This window comes from Camponotus floridanus, unplaced genomic scaffold (assembly GCF_003227725.1).
Source record: "Camponotus floridanus strain SB8 unplaced genomic scaffold, Cflo_v7.5 scaffold64, whole genome shotgun sequence".
Lineage (NCBI taxonomy): Eukaryota > Metazoa > Arthropoda > Insecta > Hymenoptera > Formicidae > Camponotus > Camponotus floridanus.
Window position 1 is genome coordinate 190,202 of NW_020229814.1, and position 23,702 is coordinate 213,903.

The 23,702-nt window shown below is 28.5% G+C and overlaps 1 protein-coding gene across 5 annotated transcripts in view; it reads left to right on the forward strand.

The window, feature by feature from the left end:
• Window positions 1–1,467: 1,467 nt before the first annotated feature.
• The window catches only part of LOC105247979 (protein TANC2), a 43,110-nt gene continuing 20,875 nt past the window's right edge, over window positions 1,468–23,702 (forward strand). For 3 of the 5 annotated variants that reach the window (XM_011252468.3, XM_011252470.3, XM_020026455.2), the window contains exons 1-2: window positions 1,468–1,749; window positions 9,342–9,494. In XM_011252468.3, the coding sequence (XP_011250770.1) occupies window positions 9,398–9,494 (97 nt within the window). In that variant the 5' untranslated portion in view covers window positions 1,468–1,749; window positions 9,342–9,397. Of the gene's footprint in view, window positions 1,750–9,341; window positions 9,495–21,126; window positions 21,691–23,702 lie in introns of those variants that run through there. The other 2 variants (XM_025413259.1, XM_011252469.3) reach the window with 2 other exon arrangements.

A 23,702-nucleotide genomic window follows, 5' to 3' on the forward strand; every position in this document is an offset into this window, starting at 1 on the left:
GCGAAAGTATTTGAAGTAAAAACAATTCGAATACTTATGATAATATCAAGAATTTTATAATAGAAAGATGTCTCTTTTTGAAAAATAATATATTAATTAATTACATTAATTAAAAGATATTAAGATATTATACATTTAAAAAAAATAAGATATTAAATGAGACATTAATATTTTTATAATAATTCATATTTCTTATTATCTAAAACAAGTGAAAATTGCATTTTTATAAAATTTGAATTCTAAAACGTTTTTTTTTTTGTTCTCCTCAAGCTGCGATTTCGGTATTATATCCTTATATGATGGAATTTTCGATATTCAATATAAAATATCATTTAGCATTATAATCTCGTGGTATTATTTCTCATTTGATTAACAGCATAATTTCGAATTAATTTTCTATCGGAAAAAACTTGAATTGATCTAAACTGTATCTAAAAAACTGATAAAGTATCAAGTAAATAAATTTATAAGTTGCAACGCACATATCTGTTATTATTTATCTTTTACGTAAATTATATAATCTTCAAAAACTTACCTTTTTAAAAAAAAGTAAAAAAAGGGGCGTCAAGTTCATGCACTAATTGTATCCAACTGTCCACAAAAATAGTGATATAAAAAAATTGCGCCAACTAAGAATAAAAATTTGTACAAGATAAATAGAAGTACAAGGAAGAAAACTTGTACAAGTTAAATAAAAATATTTAAAAGATATCAGAAAAGTTGTCTTAATAAGAGTGCTGTAGAATTTAATAAAAGATATTATATAATTAGTACACAACTTTGTTTTCAGTATGAAGTCACTTTCGATTTGAAAAGAAAGAGAAATTTGAAACAAAATAATATAGGGTATGATTTCTCTTATATATACAAATTTTGTTAATCATTCTGTGCTCATAAAAAGTTTAAGACTAAATTATTTCAAAAATTAATAATTTACAAATAATATTTTTCATAATTTATTTTAATAATTATATTGTATATATAACATAAAACATGTTATATCTGATAAAGTATCTTATATTTTTAAAAATATTTTATTTTAGATTAATGCTTTTACATACATAATAGTGAGACAGAAATTAATTGATGTAATAAAATATTCATACTTGCATTAAAAAAATGTTAAGCCATTTGAATTATTTATTTTACAGCACATAATGCATTAGAAGAAACGATATAAAGCGGCATGATTGCAACCAGTTCTAAAGTAAAGTGGCAGACAGTTAACATCTAGCGGGGTGAAGTACGACGGGAGGCTACGAGTACGAGGGAAGCTGGCACCGAGCGAGCTTTTTCTCACATCTCGGGGCGAGTTGGGGCAGTCGGTCGCTGCGCGCTGATTCGTTCGGAAGTCCTGAAGAAAACAAAGGGCTTAGCAAGTTACTCGCAGAATTTAATCGCGCATCTAACCGGACGATTTATTTATTTTTTTCTAGACATTTTTTATTTATATTTATTTATTTATTTATATCATTAAAAGATAAAAATAAAACCTATCTTTTCGCGAAACGTATTTACAAGCAGTTGGGAAATTTTCTCTCCGAATTTCGTGCATTCGTCCTGTTCGTTCGTTTTATATTCGAGAGACGACGAGAAAATTTTGGTCCTGTTTGAACGATATTCATCCGCGACAAAGAAATCCAAGGGAAAGAAAGAAAAGAAAGTGTCATCGTGCACGCGCAGAACGCGAGAATCTTGAGAGGAGTCGACGGCCCGACGACGCTGCTATTTCCAGGCTGAGACACACCGGTGAGACACGTTAGGCGCGAGAATGTCTAGTAGTCAATTGTGTATTTCATTGAAAAATCAAAAAATTTTTAATTTTGAATGTTTATAAGTTTATTTTATTTCTAAATTTATTTTAATTTTATAAATATATATTGATTTTTATAAATACATACATCCACATACACGTAGAAATGTTCAAGTGGAAACAATTTTTTATTATTTAATCCTTATTTTCACAATTTTAAAGGAAGAAAAGAGATATAAGTAAAAGGTTTTAATTATATTTCAGTGTAAATGTAATTTTGACAAAGTTGTGAAAAAGAAAATCGAATGCAATAAAGTATCTTGATTTTAATTCACAATCAGTCGAAGTCATTATAAATAAAAGAAAGTGCAAGATATGTGGCGCATTGTATAATTAGAAAATAATATATTAGAAAACGTTAAAAATGCGTTGATGTATGTATATTAAGACATATTGAACGATCGATCAATCTTTCGAAGTCGCAATTATTTATGCTAGGGCGTGACTCGGAGGATCAAAGTTCACAGGAAATTACATTCTTAAAGAGATCAAATTTGTTTAAAAATCAAATGTACAATTATATTTGTATAAAAGAACAAATCGTTCAATCTAATGTAAATAATAAATCATTGTGAATAAATAATTAAGCATATATTTCCAACAAACTATTTATGCAATAATATAACAAGTTAATTATATGATATAAAAATGTAATATATTACGTATTATTTTTTACAACACTACAACATAAAAGAACACACATGAACATATTATTGCAATATGAGATTATATATTATTTATATACATATTTCTTCTTTACCACTGCGGCGAAATCAGCCTTAACTTTAATTCATATTCAATTTTTCATCGTGAAATTGAATATAAAGTCTACAAAGATCTTACCATAAAATTCAAAGTATATCTCTTTTTGTCAGTTTAATTTCTAATAGAATTCCAAGGGATTCCAAGGAAATTTTTAATATAATTACAAGGGATTTAGCGTGACAGGTCATATTCCTTAATAATTTGTGTGAGAGGAGATAAATCTTCGATTGTACTTAGAGAGAAAAAAGGGAAAAGAGAAGGAAGGATTTAGGCCGGAAATAGAGCTTCCTCTGACCGGGAACTCGTCCTTCCGTTTAATTGATGCCGTTCGTTGTATCCATAGGTGTGTAACGCCGTCGCGCCGCTATTTTTGTCAGCATTCAACAGTCACCCATCAAGACGAGACGTGTAGCTACCCTCTCGCGTGCAGCCGAAAAGCTATGCGCGCGTGCTGCCACTTCATTTTCGGCTTTTATACCCTCGCACAAATACTATTCGATCCTCCCGATCGTTCTTCAGAGCTATTCTCCAGAGGCCATTCTTGTTACAACATTGTATATAGCTTTTATGTAATTTATATATACAAGGCCATCTATAACAAGTCCCCTCGTTTGTTATTTAAAAAATCTTGCTTTAGTATTAAATTATAATTAATGATATCTTTAATCAAATGATCCTAAAAGAGATGTAAAAATATCTCTTTTTTTAAATGAAAACAAATTTGTTCTTCTTTCATTATTTCCTTCTAAAGTAATTTTTTTATATTTTCTATTAATATAATATAAGACTAAAGTTTTTGTGTTTTAATTAATTTTTTTTCAAAAGCAATTTAAAAAAGTAATTTTAATAGATTAACATAGGAGATTTTTGCAGTAAATTATATTAAACACGATATTATGCAAATAATTTTCAGTTAGGATGCATAATAAAAAATTTTATCATGAGTCTAATTGAAAATTATCTCTGAATTATATTGTGTTTGGTATCTTTTTAATCATAAAATTTTCATTAATCCATTAAAATGTTTTAAAAATATATGTTTTCAAACATAAAATAAGAAATAAAAGAATTCGTTTTCAATTTATAAAATATTTATATTCGTGAATTGTGAATGGATGAAAGAAACCAATTATAAAAGACTTATAAAATAATTATAAAAGACTTAAACTTTAACGATAGTAAAAATGTTAAAAAAAAAAAAAAAATATATATATATATATATATATATATATATATAAAATAAAATAAAATTTTGAAAAAATCAATGTTAGATAATATAAAATTACTATAGATTTAGGACTTGGAGATGTAAATAGAAAAAAAATTAAATGTTTTTTTATAAAATACGTTTTGTTTGAAAAAACCAGATTTTTTCATACAAAACGTATTTTATAAAAAAACATTTAATTTTTTTTCTATTTACATCTCCAAGTCCTAAATCTATAGTAATTTTATATTATCTAACATTGATTTTTTCATTATACCAGTACGTCATCATGTCTTGCACTTTTTATCGCAACATAATAATTAGAACAGATTTAAAAATAAGGGAAAGGGATGGATAGAGAATTTAATCTAAAGTGAATAGATAAAAAGTTTTTAAACTCAAGAATGTTAATTTTTCATTTTAATTTAAAAATTACAAGAAAGAAACGCTAATTGATTTTAATTTCAGAATAATACGATATCAATACAATTCTTTAATTATGTTAAGACTCATATATTTCAATAGAAATCAGATTACAGCCAGAAAAATATAAATCAATGGCGCCAATGTTTAGTTGTTCGTTCGAAGCCAAATATAGTTAAGGGATAATCTCGGCAACGATTTAGGTACGTCATCTCTTGGGATCATCGGGCGCATAAACTACGTGGTAAATAGGGTCTAGTCTCTATATAAGATCCCCCTGTGTTCATATCGGCAGTAAGGTGGCACGTGCGTGTGCTAAGAGAATCGGAAGGAAGCGTCTCCGATTAGGGAAAGTCAAGTTCATTCAACTTGGGACATACGGTACGTCAAGGTACAACTTCCCCGAAAAATCCGGATCCAGGGTATCTAAGAGACAAGATGTATCGCAAGTTGCGAGGTCGTTAACCTCCCCATAGGTGTGGTGACACGAAAGTAAAATAAAATCAATTTATGGAAACTAAGAGTTTAAATTCGCGCGATAATTGTTCGTATGATTACAAACATGTCATAATAAATTTTTATGATCACTTTTCGAGAGAGAATTAAACGAATATGATCAATGGCGTCATATTTTAATGCTTTATTACGCAAAAATAAATATAAATAATTTTATCTTTATATTACACAATCATTATATTTATATATTGCACACACAATCATTTTTATATATCTACCATTTTTCCTTTACGTGAACTTTTATTTATTTTTTATTTTTTATTAAATAATTTTCTTTTAAATAATTCAAAAAATCGAGAAACAATCTCACCATTTGAATGTGGATTTAATCTATTACAGAGAAACATTAAAAGTCTTATCTAATTTACATATGCCTTTTAGAATTCAATTTTTCATAATTAGATACACGCATAATTAGTTTATTAAATCTTTGATATATCGAAACTGCTTATTCTTTTTATTTATAAATTTTTTATATAACATGTGAGAAGCCATTGGCAGGATTTGGAGTAAAACGGATGCCAACATATATCCTGCCGTCTATCCCACGTTATTCTTCTCACTTTTAGCGTTTCTGTGTAATCATACAAATTATTTTGTTCCGTGACTCAATTACTTAATTCGCTTTATAACACAACTTTTTAAAATTACTTCATTTGCATGATATTAATCGATAGAAATGAAATTTTAATCCAAAAAAATGAAAATCTATAAGACTTGACGCTGAAAATTGAAAAGATTTAGAATAGCTTTGTCGTAAGAGTACAATAGATAGATCTGTTATAAGATAAAAAGAAAGGAAAAGAGAGAGAATAGTGGAAAGGAGAAAGAAATGTGATAGAGAGAGGGAGGGAGAGAGAGACTGTCGCGAAAGAAAGAGAGATAGAGTATTCTAAGAATAGAACAATTTTTTTTGTTCTTCCGCCGGATATAATTGTTAGAGAAACCCGATTTTTTTGAACTTACTAATGAGATATTATTATTGTCAAATTTCGCTGTCAAATTTTTCGAGTTTAGTTTTTCGTTAAAGTTAATGAAGATATATTATTTTTAAGGTTCTTGAGCAAATAAAATTATTTTTCTTTTAAACAAATAATATATCTCGAAATATTTAAGATAGAAATTATAATTAGATATTCATAAATTTACATAAATAATTATATTAAGACACACAGTTTATCTGATAGTGTTGTCTTGTTTTCCCACATGCATACGGGAATGTAAATTTACTTTCACAAACAGTGATCTAGAGAAAATACGGCAACAACTTTCTTCAGCAGCATTTCTTTGGAAATGTTTTAAGCAACGACTACCGAAAGATCTCTTTTTGCTCTTCTTTGTTCCAAGTATATCTGGGACCCCCTGCAAACATAAAGGCGTGGCCGTAACAGTCATCCGGGATGAAACTTTACATCCGCCGCTGTATGATAGAAATGTAGACAAAGTATGTAGACAGATGTAGATTACTTGCATATAACAAATATTAATTAATCTTTATTTCTTATTAATTAAATATCTCGTTTATATCTCATTTATAATTTATTTCACAGAGTGTTTCATATAAAATATTTATCCTAAAATTTGACGTTATACAAAAATACTTTAGAAAATATTTTAAAATTTATAGAGTTTTGAGGCAAAAAACAGTTGATACTTTTGAATTTTAATTTATTTTTCAAGATCATGTAAAGATCAATCTAGATTTTTAAATATATTCTGCACATAATATTCTTCAAAAATAAAATACAAAAATAAGTTTTTCCTTGTAAGGATATAAATATGTATTTTTATTTAAATATTTATTTCAAAAAAGTGTGCGATATTTGTACAAAATGCTTAAAACGAGAATATCGACCGACGGTATACATTCTCACGATGCATTCCCAGAGACTATCTTTCCTCCAGTGATCAAATCCCAGAAGAATGACGACGTCTACCGGTACGTCGAGACGGTAGCAGTCGCGCCTCCCGAAATAACTCCCGCGTTCAGAACTTGAGGAGGAACCACGCGTACGCAGCCACGAGGAACCGGTTGCTATGGGATCAAAAATAAAAAAAATAAATAATTTATATCGATACATCGACTTGTATTATGCGAATTTCTCGCAATATATTATATCAATATAATTTTGACAAAAACTTGAGAAAAGGAATTTTTTAATTCCTTGCAGCTTTTTTTCAAACTCAAAATATGTGATTTTGATTTTAGAACTCTATCACATTATAGGTTTCAGAAATATAAAATGTAGATTACAAAAAAGTATCATAGTTGATGTATTTTCTCTGTCTCTGTCTCTTTCTCTCTCTCTCTCTCTCTCTCTCTCTCTCTCTCTCTTTCTCTCCCTCTCCCTCTCTCTCTTTCTCTCTCTACAAAAGTTTTATTTTATTTAAAATCAAGCACAGCGTAAAACTTATAATGCTTAAAAGAAATTTATTGTAAAGTTAAAGTTAATAAAATAAAGTATAAAATATTTGTGATTAAATATTGGATTTATTAGCTAAAAGAAAATGTTTAATTATTTAGTTATTGTATAGTTGCTATATTGAAACTTTTATTTATTATTTTTATTGATTAATTTTAATATTTTGGATTCTCGGTATTCAAGATTTTCAATAATCAAATAGTATTAATTTCAATAATCTCAGAAAAATATTTATATAAATATAATAAATTTAAAAAGAAAATTAAAAATTTTTAAAATTTGATATAACATATTAATTTTTTATTTCATTATTCTGAACTTATTAATTGTGTTATCACTAATTCAATTTCAGAAACTTAAAAATTTATAAATAATTAATATTAAATAAATAATTAGTACTATTTCAAAAATTTAAGTTTTAATAAACAATTGAAAAATGTCTAATAAATTATTTTTAATAGCTTAAAAACTGTCATTTTTTTTATAAATTTAATATTTAATCACCAAAACCTCAGAAATCTTAATTTTTACAACATTTTTTTTTAAAGAGTAAAAGTTTTAATAATTTCAATTTTTAATAGAATAAAATTTTTCTAATTTGTCGCAAAATATAATGATAACATGACAAAATATGTTATTAACATATGCTATTATTATGTTATTAAAATTATTAAAGTCTTCTTTTTAGAATTTTAACCTTAAAGTTTTTAAAATTTTGACACGATTATTTGAATTATTGGAATATTTCAAAAGTGTATAAAAAAATTATACGAAATAATCACTTTTTTTTAAAAAGAACTATTATTTTTTTGTCTTGTGTATTAGTAGTAAATTTCGATGGGAGCTATCAAAGAGAAAATGCAGCGGTCAGCTAATATTTAAATACTTCTAACAATAAGTATATTTGTCCGATCACTTAATTATTGTTATCTCTATCAATGCAAATATTCTTTTTAACAGTAAGGATAAATCAGAAAAGAATATATCAAATCTCTTTCTCTAGAATCAATTAATAGTCATAAAATAGACATACCAATCCAACTTAAAATTCTTTTGTGAACGCGTTGTCGAAATTTTTATCTTCTATCTAATCAATAGACGAATGTGAAAGAGTCGTAGACAAACATGAATATTCGAGAGAGAAAATTAAAATTATTCTGCCTAAAATACACATTTCAAATACAAGGACAAATAAAACAAATGTATATCATACATTGATAGCTCCAATTTTGTTGAATAAAATAAAATTTGGTTGAATCAACTAATCTCTTGTCTGAATATGAATTTGTTTGAACAAACAAATCTTTTAATTAATACAACAAAGAACTTCATGCGAAAATACAAAATAGTTTAACCAAATAATTTTGTTTTATGTAACAAAATGGGTCTCTGAGAGAGAGTATATAATCTATGCTTCATGAAAAAATGCAAATTTATAAAAGTAAACCGAACAGACTATTAGCGTCTGAGATATTTTTGTCTAATCCTTAGGCATTTAGTTTGCAATAAAATCATATAGATTAACATTCCGCAGTATATTACCTTGAAAACTAGGTTATTAACGGTGAAAACCAGACGATTAAAATATCGATATCATATCGTATAACGACATCGTCAAGTTCGCTTGCTCTTTATACTTGTTCTATTTATACTTTGTGTAATTTAAGTTGAAGTTACACATACGCACATATGAATATTGCATGTACGTATGTCATGGTTAATTTAAATTTCACTTTACAAGACCTGTCGAGCATTCAGATTCATTAAAATATGAATTGTAAATAGTCGAATGATTGGCAAAGTTAAACAAGCAGGCTTCTAAATTTAGGAAAAATGCAATCATGAAAACAAGCTCATGTTTGATATTTATAAAGCACGCGAAACATAAAGTTCAGAGAAAAATCTCAAGCGCAAATTTCTACAGTTGCTATATTTGGCAACGGGTTTCGAGTCATCTGATAGAGTTATGCGAGCTCTATTGTACTACTTACTATATTGTCCACTCTATACCCGAATGCAAAATTTTATTGCACTAGCAAATTCCTTCATTTCAATATATGTATTACTTATTATTAGAGCGCTTTTTTTATTTTTTAGATTTGAATTCTTATTGGGAAATTTTTTAGAATTCTTTACATTTAGAATATATTAAAAAAGAAATAAAACTTATATAATTTTATTTTGCATTTTACAGTTGCCGAATGTACTGCGAAATACAAGCATCATCCAATTGACGTGAAAAAACAAGAAATGAGATCGAGAGATTCTATCGTATACACGCCGGTGTCCCTCGGACCTGATACTGATGACGAGGAGACATTGGTCAATGTGGAAGTTTACAAAAATGGTGAGTCTTAGATTCAAATGGAAGATTTTCAATGAGAGTTGCCAACGGGGCAATTACTCATAAATTATATTTGTCTACATCTATATATAAACAATGTAAACTATATTTAACTATTTATGTATGTCATCTATGATCTGACAGCAATTAGTAATCTGAAATATAGCTTATTAAAAATGTTTTATTTATATTGCATATACATGAGACTTAAATATAACGATATAATTTTAATATTTTAAAAAAAATCCTCGAAAAATCAACAGAGGATTCAACAAACTAAAATTTATATTGATAAAACAAACAGAATAAATATTATATATGATTATATAAATATATATATATATATATATTTATATATATATATATATTTATTTATATAATAATATATAATATTTATTCTGTTTGTTTTATCAATATAAATTTTATTTGTATATGTATGTAATTATTTATTATTTATATATTATCATAATTTAAACATCAGAATGAAAAAGCAATAATTATAAAATAAAGTAATTATAGAAAAGTGTTAATATAATATAATATTATATATATATATATATATATATATATATATATATTTATATTTATATTATATTATATTAACACTTTTCTATAATTACTTTATTTTATAATTATTGCTTTTTCATTCTGACGTTTAAATTATGATATAAATAATATATAATTACATTTCATACATGAGATACATATAATTACATACTTTATATTACATACATGAGAAACAGTATTTCACACTGTCGAACTACGCATTTTCAAATATAAATGCGTAGTTTACATGTTTACATGAAAAAGGACTATATAAATATGATGTAGACAATACATAAACACAATTTTGAAATTTATACATAATCCTGGTTGCCATTGTCCCATAATTTCCTATCTACTATATAAACTATATTGTTCATCGATGCAAGCATACCGATGAATGGTAAGATGCTTTAAATTACCGTCAGAGCTTCTATTTCGCGCGTAGCTTTGAAAAAAGCAAACATTGCCATAATTATTGCCATTGATATAATTTCGTGATATAAAATATACTTTGCGAAAATCAACTGATGTATTAATCCGATAGAAAGAAGCAATTAATTGATGAATGAATGGTGCAATGAATCGATCATAAATGTGATAGATTTGTCTTACGAATATGAATATTACTGACCAAGTCAAGTAAGATACGATTGGAAATTGAGAAACTGTGAATCACACCTGAGATGCACCTACGCAACTTCCGAATTTGAACGTGAAAAGATCGCAATGCACGTAGGTACAACATGCACGTGGGTGTAAGACATACACGTAACTCTGAACGGAGTTCGTCGTCATGTCCGAGTCCATTTTTGGAAACGTAATGCGTACAGGTCAATGCGTACTGGTCTATATCTGATTTTATCATTTTTTATATTTATTCGATCATTCAATGTGAATATTATATGTTGTTGTCGATTTATATCTGCTCTCCGGCAGATACAAATATCGCAAATAAACTTAATTATAATAAATATAATCTCTCAAATGTTAATATTAATATTTTATAAAAGTAGTAACATGAAACGTTACAAGTAATATACATAAGTAAATATAACTGGTAAGATAAATTAATTGTAATTTTCTATTCATAAATGTGTAATATATAATATAATACATATATTATATCGTTACATCATAATTCTATATAGAATTAGTTCATATAGAATCGATCATAGAATTGATAATTAAAGAAATAAAAAATCTATATTATTAATATTTAATTTATTTATATAATTATATTATTATTATTTAATTTATAAAGTTTGGTATTTAATTTATATGTATAGAAATTTCGATTTTTTGTTTTAAATAGAGTAAATAAATTCTCATTTATATCAATTTAATAATCTGTTATTTTGAATTCTCTGTTTTGAATTGTATTAAAAATTAAACTAACAAAAAGAGATATATTTTTTTTATGTTAATATTTTTCCTTTGTAGGCTTTACATTGAAATTCATGGTGAAGAATTGAATATGAGTTAGAAATAAGTTTGATTTTGATGGATAGCAATAAGTGAAAAATTACATATACAGCAATATTATAATGATATTTTATTATATTACTGTTATAATATTGCAAAATAATACGATTGATGTATTATACAGTTTTATATCATATAGGTATAACTTGCTTTATTTGTTACTTCCATGTTATACTGTAACAAATAGTATTTACTGGGTCAACACTCTTGGGTTCGAACATGAATGTTTAATCGGTTTTTTTGAGTTTAGAATTGACCGATTTATGAAATGTTTTCTTCTGTTCTACTGTAACTGAACTCAATATAATCACGCGTATTACATTAATGGTGTTAATCATCAGATGCTGCTTTCGAAGAGAGAGAATCGTCTCGTGACAATCTCCGCGTTTCGATCTTATGCAGGACACGTAGCGGACGCATGCCAAGTGCACGCATATAAAACGGCGAAGTTATATCTTTCCTCATAAGATCCTGGGCACGTATAATCTCTCAGTGAAGAAAAGATCATCGGTATACAGGATGTTTCAAGTACCACACAATTACAATCCCTTGATAGAAATCTGATGAAACGTCACTTTTCAAATTTTTTTAACATTATCATATTGAGATTATATTCCTCATTTGTCCACTCACGTACTGATATACTTTTGTCTGTCAAATACATCTATTAATCTATTATTAAATGTTCACTTTAGAAGGATTATTCAAAGATAATAGAGAAATATATTTCTTGGAATATATATATATATATATATATATATATATATATGTATATATAAAAGTAAATAAAAAATATATAGCAGTAAATAAAAAAATTTTAGATTTTTTAAATTAAAATATTTAATTAACTACATATCGTATTCTCAAACTCTTGTTTAGGTATTATTTTCTTATCACGGCAATTTACAAAATTTTTATTAGAAATATATTCCATTAAAATATATTTTCTTTCTCTTTTTTAATTTATATATTTAAAATATATATGATAAAAAAGAGATATATTTTTATGTTAATAAATAGATTAAGGCTTCTGTGATCCTTTATAGATACACTGAATTATGATGTTAGAAGCAAGAAAAGTCAATATAAGTTTTTTTTCCTTCAAAATATATCCAGATAAATAAGTATTTTTTTTAATACATAAGTTACGAATTAATAAAATAATGATATGGATTAGTAAAATATGTCAAATTGCATTAGTAAAATATGTCAAAATATGTCTTTTTAATTCGTAAGTTAATAAATAGCTTTCTTAATAATCATAAGCTCTATTTTCATTGACAATGTCACAGAATGTATAACAAATGTAGAGGCACATCATCATTTTTTAATGTAGGATAACAAAAAAACGAAATTTTTGACTTATTTTAATTTATATTAGTCGCATTCAAAAAACTTGATTTATTTTGATGTATTTCGCAAGAATAAAATTCATATAATTTCTTGTGTCTGATATCACAATTTAATAGTGAGAATAGGAATTTTAAGATCGTTTTACTTGTTTATGTATATTTCTGAGACTAGTAAAAATTATTCAAATACATCATTATTTATAATAAAATATAAACTTTAATTATATCAATACTGACTCAACTAGCATATTAATTTTAATTTGACTTATGCTGTAAATTGTGTAACTATATATACATTCCTATAGTTCAGTTAGAACATTCGTATCAAGATTTTTTTTAGGTAGAAATCATGTAGGCGGGAAAAATAAATTACATATGATTCTGCATTTTCCGTTTTTCGATCATAAACTTTCAACTCCTTGATTACCGAAACATACGCATGAAATATCATGTATAATATATCTTCCGTGAATGCGTCAATTTAGCCTGAAGCAAAATACTACATTCATCAGCTCGAATCCTTTCTTCGCACTATAATATTTTCATGGAAATATGCGAATGATTGAGTCAACGATGTTTTATATATAAGAAATAAAATTCAAGATAGGATATTAAATATTCATTTAAGAGAAATTGCAGAATGTGATGAAATTATTTTTTATATCTTTCATATTTTCCACATTTTTCATATTTTTCATTATTTTTCAATAAAGTATGCATAATTTCTTTCTCGTAAATAATTGCTTATTCTCTTACATCTCAAATCTACTGTAATGTGCAGACGGAAAAGAAAATTAAGTAAAATATAATTACCCATCGACAAGATAAAATAATTCCTAAAATTAAAATTAATTTAATTCTTTTACAGTGTATTTTTCATAAGATCATCGTGTTTCCCGTTATAAATCTTTAAAATATTTAAAAATTTCAGCGTCTCTTCTTGTATTATCATTTTCTAATAACATTGTGCCAACGTTGCTGGATTCTCACGAGTAGTCTTTGAGAATTTAATGTGTCGTCGATCGCTGAGTATTTAAACGAGGCAGGAAATCAACGGATAAGCCAACAATTGCCGGGAGCGGGAGAAGAGCGTAGATAGAACATGATGACACTCCTCTTAAGATACTGCAATCTTAAAATGTAAGACGTCGTCGAGCTGATGCTCGATGTACGCATCATGCGTGTATTTCTGTACCGTGATAACGCGCACGTGTACGTGCACGCACGACTATCTACGAGAGAAGCCCGACGAATACGGGCGATCGAAGTACATGTATCGGGTTTTGAATGAAAGAGGGATATGAGAGAGCGAATGAATGAACAGGCGAGTGTCGCGTGGGCGCGTGGGCGACTGTGCGTGTATTTGTGTTGCTTCTAGAATAACGTAAAGGGGAATTGCCTTCTTTCTTCTCTCAGAGATTTAAAGACTTTTATTTATTGAAAGGAGCGCACAATAATATTTTCAAATTATTTTAAGACGATACATGCGAATAACAGCTAACAGTGTCGGATCGAACAATTTTTGAGACGCCCGGTACTGGTCGTCTATTCAAAACCAAATGCACTCGTACCTACTTCCGCATATATTGTGTTGTAAATGAAGCGTAGTTTCGTTAAGGCGGACGTAAACGATATGCGTATCATCCGTGAAAACTAAAACTGATCAAAATGTTTTATGTGTCAAAATATCAAGCATCTGGTGGTTACAAAGACAATCTTATAATTTTATTTTTTGAAAATAATCTTATGATTATTTTATTATCATCTTTCTTTGTCATCTTACCCATACAGCACAGAACATTGCAGTAATATTGCGGCAATATTGCAATGTTACAACAATATTAATAATATTACTGCAATATTCTGTGCTGTTTATTGTCATCTTACGATTATATTATTATCAGTTTGTGAAGATGGCTTTATCTTTTGGAAACCTTTACATTTTAGGACCTTTCATCATTTGTCGTACGTATTTGTGTAACTGCATACAAAATTTTAAAATTTCATTTTTCAATTCATAGAGACTACAGTTAGACATATGACGATGATCTCTGCACGACGCACCGGCATTCGCACGACTACACCTACGTGAGCGACTATTGACAATACTCGTGTAGAGTGGAGGAGATGCACTCTGACGACGACGGTCGCTTAATTCGCATGCACGGTCGGCCGGTATGAATGTAGCAACCTGATGGAGAACCGGTGCGAGCCCCCCGCTGCTCACTTGATTTTTATTGTACGCGCACACTTGCGCGTAAAATTACGTTCGCGCGTGGGCGGACTAGGTATCCCCCGCGTTATTGGTCCGTCGATTCCGCGGTATGTGTTTCAGAAGGTCCTCAAGCTGTCTCGCGCCACACCAATGAACTAAATCGATATACGGGAGACCTTATGACGCAAAACACGAGCAGGAATTTATCACGGAGTTCTTTGATTTTCAATTTCGCAAATCAGTTAATGTAACAATTCTGAAACCTCAAGTTCAGTATCGATTTTAAAAATGCTAAATTTTCGTTCGCAAAAAAATACAGAGGTTTACGAGCATTTTTTCTTTAATTCTCTAAGAGATGATTTTCTTCAATCTCTTCTTTTCTACAAATCCGAATCTCTGCTGATCCTAAGCTCATAGAATGGATTCGATGAATTCGGTTGGTTAACATAAGGAAGCAACTCTAAGACGACTTTCGAGAGTCTACGAGACGTCTAAGGACCCGAGGAATTTTTTCGTTCCTCTTTTATGTGATTAACCCTTAGATAGAGAGAGAAATTGTATCTGAGACCACTGGTCGGGAATGCGAAGAATTCGACGTATTTTCTAGATAGCCAAATCAAAAGATACATATGTACAAAGTAATTTATTTTTTTGTAGTAAATTAATTATTTTTGTATTTTATCCTAATAATTTAAAACATTTTTATAACATTATTATCATATTATTTATTCTGATTTGTGATAATAATAGATAATATCTCTGATAATATTTCTGATATAATAATATCTCAAACATGAAACTAGCATATAAAATTCTTATTGATTGGAACAATCTATAATTTTCATAGAAAAAATCACATTACAAATTTATAGATATATAAATTTTCTTGGAAACAAAGTTATATAAAAAGTTATATAAATAAAATTATATAAAAACTATTTATTTTACACTTTCAACTTATTTTATCGTAGAACATTACATTCCCGGTTGTATCATTAGTTACGATACATTCTGTATAATATAATATCTAGACTGTAATAAATTCAAAATAAATTCTATGTGGTAAAAGATGCGTGAATAAATGCTTTGACAAAACATATAACAACGTAAAAATGTTATTTCAATACAAATATGGTGTTCAATTGCTTCAGTTAAGTTGGTCATAATAGATCAGAACAATACAAACATATTTTGGTATCTAATATTACGAAACCGCGAAATATATATTACAAATTATGATTAAAATGCGATAGCGAAATGACACAAGGGGATATTGAGGATCGTCTTTTGTTTTCGAATAATGGTTTTTCCGTGGTTATTCACGGCGTTCGATTTTTATATTTATTAACATAAATATCGCGGTAAAAATATGACGATATTCTTTAAGAGAGAAATCTCGTGGTTGCAGCTAAGACGTTTATTAGTAAGCTATAAACATGCGACACCGATTTAACGTACCTATTCATTTCTGGATTGCCGCAATTTATAAGTTTTTATGGTGAAAATAAATAGCTATATTTCTTCTTCTTTTTCTTCCATAGAGCGAGACACATCTTTCTCTTAAAATTTTTACACATTTGTAATATAATCCGTGATACTTACTAATAGTTTGTTTACACCAAAGTTTAATTGACATACAAATTTGTCAGCATCTATAATCAAAAAACACTTACAAATTATTGCCAAGGACTTGTTGTAATTTGTGACAAATTTATCGTATCGCACTATTTAATCATGCCGTGATTTATTGTTTAACCCAAAAGACCGTATTCTTTTCATCAGGCTTACAGGAAATTCGGTCGTAGGCGAGTAACAATCTTGTCGCATCGAATCCTATCGTGACGATTAGCGGAACGATTTAACGTTTAACATTGCCCACGCATCCAATTGTACCTAATACGTCGGTGGAGCTTCAACTAACACTAATAATTTTCGGTCCTACAGTGGTACTACATTCCATTTGATAAAGAAAAAAAAGAAATTTCCGCGGATTCTTCGGAATAAAATATAATTATTTTATTAGCATACTTTAATATAAAAATTGCTGTATCTAATGAAGTACAATATAATTTTGCACTTTGAGTCTTTATATTTTAATATAATACATACACGCACACACGCACCATCGACTTCTTCATATAAAAATGTATGAATTTTTAAGCTTATTTATTTCCTAACGAATCTATATTTTAATCAATTTTCTATGAATTTTTCTTGATAAAGTTATACTGTTTTGAAGAAAATTCTCTGATTCTCCTGAGCAATACAACAGTTTAAAAAAAATTTGTTTCCCACTTCTCAAAATCTATTTTCAACATTCGCTATTTTGTAAAACATTTTTGATAACTCAAATTTGGTTTTTAAGAAGAATATTCAAGCTATAATTTAAACTATATTTTATATCAATACGATGATTTTATTGCTGATTTATCGCAGTTGAAAGATGTTAAAAAATTGTGCTAAAGTTTAGTGTTTCATTTCTTTGCGTGTGAGTGTATTATTTCTGAACAACATCAAGTATTTTCATATTAAATTCTTTTGATTTTTAATTAGTTATATTTTTATTGATATTATATTTTTCTTATATAAAGATTATATATTTCTTATAAGTTCTACAATTATATTAAGATACATGTATATTGAAATAAAATATGCAATTATATATTATTTTATTAAATATAATAATTTTAATATTAGAATATAACATTTTTATAATATAATATTTTTAATGTTAAAGCATTATATATATTTCAATATTAATTTTAAATTTATTATATAATAGAAATATTATATAAATATATTATATAAATTTATTATATAATAGAAATTTATCTAAAAAATTGAGAAAATTGAAATAACTCAAGTTGATAATTATATTTCTGCCTTGCAATATATTTTTTAAACCAAAAATATTATAAATAATTAATTTAGAATATAAAATATTAATATAAAATATTAATTTAGAATATAAAACATAAATACAGAGTAGTATTTTCCATTGCATAAATATTACAAATGTTAAATATCTATTAGATATCTTTAAATTTATTTAGAGAGTTTGTAAGATTGAAAATGAAATTAGAATCCGCTAGGCAAGAATTAAGTCAAATATCGAATGTATTTCGATTCAATGATTGTCAATAAGATCTATTGAAATGCGTGTCATATACAACGGTTCTTTTTGCTCAAGACTGAATCCTGTGGCAGAGCCCGTATAAGGTTCGTCTTGAAGCTGACTGAATCCTTTTCCTCTTTGTATATAACTTTATTATTATTATTTGTTGTAATGATTTGTTGAAAAGTTTTTATTTGAAATTCACATATTCAAAGAAAAAGATGGATATTGAGACAATCTGATCTATATCGAGGAACGAAATTCCAAAAAAACAAAGTTCTAATCAACCTGCTCTTGCGTCTGTTGTAAAAATTTTCAGTCTCAAATCATTTTTAAATTTACATTACTTAAGTTTTACTAAATATTCGACTAACATGTATCTATTTATATATTGGAATATTATTGCAATAACATCTCTACACGTCTTGGAGCAGAAGCAAAACCAGCAGAGCGTGACGTCGAGTTGTCGTCGTTGTTTTTAATGACGAGTCCGTCGAGTGAAGTGCTCGTTTAATTACCGATGCTCGTTTCAATGTGGGCCCTGCCTGGGTCGCACCACCATGGACCCGATCCCGGTCCGCCCACCCGCATCCGCTGCACTAGCCCACGTAGAAAGGTGCAACGATGTACGTACATACAAATATATATACTTTAGTACGTCGATAAACCGAAGACTAACTACCAATTCGCTAATTCGCAGCTGCACCCTTCCTTATAATTAAATTTTTATAAAACTTCATTCGTATCTTACGAATATTAAGAAAAATAATATCATATGTTCAGCATTTCTCTCTCTTTCTTTTCTATGTTATATGAAATGATAGAGCAAATTATCATTCCTTGAACGGATCAGCTACATGAAAAATTAATAAATTTAACATATTTCGAGAGTTATGAAATTAACATTATACAAAATATTTTTAATCTTATAAAATACAAAATAAATAATTAATTTGCGTGTAAGTTAAAGTGAAAATTTATCTTTAGAATATAATTTAATCTCGATACACACACATACACACACACACACACATGCACACACAGGGTGTTCGATAAAAATTGGATTAATAATGAATAAAGATTGGATTCGTGAGCGAAAATTGAATAGAAAAGTTCTTTACCATTTTGCTTGCAATTTTCGCAATAAATATTAATTAATAAGGACTGGCAAATGAGCGCACATTTTGCATAGCTGTATGCTCTAGGTATGTCAGCGGCGAGTATCACATAGCAACGAAAAGTTTAGCCGTGCATTTTCCAACTCTTATCTTTTCGTGAGACACTGACTGTTAATACGCATTAAAAGAACTTTGCATAGTGTCAAATTCATAAATCTTGAAATGTATTAAATTATTAATTTTTAACGTAGCTCCATTCAGTTCTTTCTTAAATTTTATCGTGAAAATTTTATTCTATAAAATGTAGCGAAAGATTTCATTTTTTACTTTTCTTTTATGTGATAAATAAAGTTACTATTTAAATATTTAAATATTAATACGGATCCAAGTTTTGTCAAGATTCACGTAATATTGGATTTAAATTATTCATATGATCGTAATAAATATTCCGCCACTAAGTTATTGATCGGCTATTTTCCATTGATACAGGCTTTTGAAAACAAAAATTTGTCTCGAAAAATATTTTACAATGAATCATCTATGAATTTTATAAATTTTCCATATTTCATCTATTTTATAAATTTTCTATTTTGTCTTTAAAACGTGAACTTTAATATATTTGCTTTCTTTCATTAAGCATTGAAAATCAGACTTATGCATAAGCTAGAAGCTGTCTCGTAAATAAGATAAAAATTACTCGTGGTTTTGCGAACTATTATATAATAATAGAACTGATAAAAATGGATAAAAATAAATGAATAGGAAGTAAAGGATTTAAGAGCAATTAGTAATGTGTTTAACTGATTTGTTTAATTCGTATGAAGCTTCGTATTAGGAATTGTAATAATTAGAGGAGTTTATAAAAAATTGGCTTTCGCATAATAATTCGCAAAAAAAGACGATTGATCTGGAAGCAACATGAAATCGCGTGGGAAATTACCGTTTAGAATCGCCTAGACCAAAGTTAGCTATACAGTGAATGCACATTTCTTGATGTACTCTTTCTCTTCCTCACCACGATCATCGGAACCGTTCATCTTAGGATTCCTACGGACTCCTTGATGACCTTCCGATGCAATGGAGGAAAAAACGCACGTTAGTGCGCACATGAAGATCAGACAGATATTAAGTTGGGATGTGAAAGTAGAAAGTAATGATTCGCGAATCGACAAACGCTAAACGCGAAACAGATACATCTGTTACGGTGAATGGCTAATCAAATATCTTTTCTATCATTGCACGCACTTATTTACCATATAAAAATTCTTAATAATTTATTTTATGATGCACCACTTTTTCATTGCTGATTGTGATTTATCTTACTATTCTTCATTATCGAGAAGAATCGAGAAAAAGAGTAATTCTCGCGAATAATTTGTTAAGTATTTTCTGCTTGAATTTGAGTTCTCCAATCTTTTACACTTGTTACTTTTCTAGAATCCTTTGCATAAGAAATTCCATATATATTTATGAAGCTGGACGATATTGATTGGCAAAATGGCACCTTTAGAAAATATTGCAGTTCTAGATAGACTTGAATACATAAGGCGCGAGAACAGAAGACTCGCGGCAATCCCGAACAACTTGCAGATACGCATGCGCCGCTTTAGCGCGGCGGAGGACGAAGAGGACGCGATGAGGGAGAGAGATCGAGGAAAAAAGAGAGAGATTAAGCTTCCTCTTTGATGTAGACGGAGATAGAAAGAGTACCAGTCGTAAAAGAACGACCGTGAGGATCGGCAAAGTTGTCGGAGCGGCCACCAGCTAGCCAAGCCAACAGTCAACCAGTCGGCCGACCTGCCGGCCAATCAGGCAACCATGCTTGGTTCGACGATGGCTTAGTCGCAAGTCAGTCAGTCAGTTCGCCGCGAACCTCCGTCGCGTGCTTATGCGTATTTTATTATTTTATTAATAATAAAAAAATAGTAAAAAAAAGAAAGAGAAAAATTACGATACGTCGAGAGTCTCGGCGAAACCTTCTTCTTCCACGAATTTAAATGACTCACGCTGATCAGGGGAAAGGGGTTGATCTAATCTACTCAGCCATCAACAGGTGAAATAATAAGTGACGGTACATATACGGTTTATCTCGCAGTTCTCGTTCTACTCGCTCTGCTCGCGTGTGAATATGTATGATGCGGATCCGAGTGTATTGCCGAGTGTGCGATGTAGGATCTCTCTATCTTATCGGACAATACGTACAATACGTATCTACATTTGAAGGAGAATAGGAAAAAGTTTTCACACATAAGAGTGTGAAATAGAAAAGAAGAGAGAAAGAGAAAGCACTCATAAGAGAAAGAGAAGAACGACATGGCGCCCCCCAACAGACCGCCTCGCCCTGGCTCCGGCCTCAGTCTCTCCGTACTCGGTGAGTTTATAATTGAAAGATTGCTCGTTTCTTATCTCTTCTTCACAAGATTTACACGCAATTTGTGTTTCTTCAACATCACTTCAAAAATCACTTGCATTAAATTCGCGCGAACTCAGATTTGATTTATTTAAAAACCATGAGGAATCATGCAATGAGTCTTCTATTCTAATTTCAAATCGCATTTTGAATTCCTATTTTAAATCTTCCATAGTATGTCCTTTTGCATTTTGCGATAATTTCGATAAAATAAAAACTGCTAGGATGTGCGATTTTAAAATTAATTAATGAGATGCGGCGCATCCTCAATATGCTAATTGTAAAAAAGAGAGAAAGAGCGAGCTTATGATCTACTCGCACTGAGAATGTAATCGCGCATCGATTGCCTGGCGCTTAAATCGCGTGTTGTCGCTTGTTATCAGAGACGTGATTAAATTTTATGTGAAGCCTTCTCAAGCGCGTCACGCTCGATATTATAAGAGAAGATATCGAATATAAATAATATCTTTTTATATAAAAAAACACATCAAAAACTTTAATATATATAATTCATAATTTATATATATATATTTTTAATATATAAAATTAATATATATATATATATATATATATATATATATATAATTAATAGCATTTTCTTGCTTTGAGAAAAAGTTTGATAATATTACAAGTATGTTATAATATCTTTGTTTAGATAGTGACATACCTTTAATCAAACAAATATAAAATGTTGATAACATTAAGTTATTAATTTAAATTTGATAATTTTTTATTCCTTTAAAACTCTTCAAGGAATATATTTATTTTTCCTTTTTTTTTCTTAGATAAGAACTGTGCATACGGAAATGTCGAGTCTCATACATTCTAATGATCAGTTGCCGGCGTTAGTTCAGCATCGTTGGTCTTCTAGCGAAATAACAGTACTCTTCAGCTTTAGACTGAACGACACAGAGATTCGCCGGTGTTAGCATAAGTGTGAATCAAAGGTGGGAACTTGATGAGCGTTGTGCTATACTATTTTGTTAAAGACACTGTCTGAGCAGTTGACGCCACAGAGTGGAACGACGAACTTCCGTTAAACTGCACGCATACATGTGTAGATTTGCGATGACTGAACTGGTTCCCATGGAAAATGCATAATTTACCGACCATATGTTGGATGAAGAAAATTTGAACTTTATTGCAACCGCGATTGATGAGAATCAGTCGAATCGATATTTTGGCTTGATTTCGAAAAAGGTGAATGAAGGATTCTATCAAAGAATGTGCAAAATTAGATATGCAATTTAAAAATAAGAGAAACATCTGTTATTACATCAAAAATCCATTATTAATGGGACTTAGGAAATTATGGATCCAAAAATCAATGTTGTATGAAATAAAATATCTTCATAAAAAAAATTCTGGTAAACACACAATACTCTAACTCAAAGAGTGAAAAAAATTATTCACATACGTAATTAAACATTGGAAACATTGCGATTGATTGTGTATCATAAATTCTACGCTTTATCAAGTTTAATATGCAATTAAACGAAAAAAATCGATTTGTGGAAAAGAAAAACGCATTAATCTCGATATATCTATTTTATAGTTAGTTATATTGAATTATATATCGGGATGGTCGAGTAATAGATAAGACATCATCGCTATCAGAAGACAGAATTAACTATAAAACGAAACCAAGAAAAGCCTTTTGAGATTTAACAAGCTCTCAGTCTATCATCAATATTCTTCTTTCAAATAAATGTTTATTTATTTTCTTTACATTTATTTTCTTTACATATAATTTAAACAATTTTTTAAAGAATGATAAAACAATTTTTTAAAGAATGATCAAATAAAAGAAGCAGGAAAATGTCAGCTTATATTGTAGATAATTATATATTGCAAATATATATGAACATTTGATATTATTTATGAAATGAAACAAATGTGAATATATTGAGTTTTTATTTCTTATTACTTATTACTTATTACAAATATAAATATTGTAAAAAGAAGTGATTATA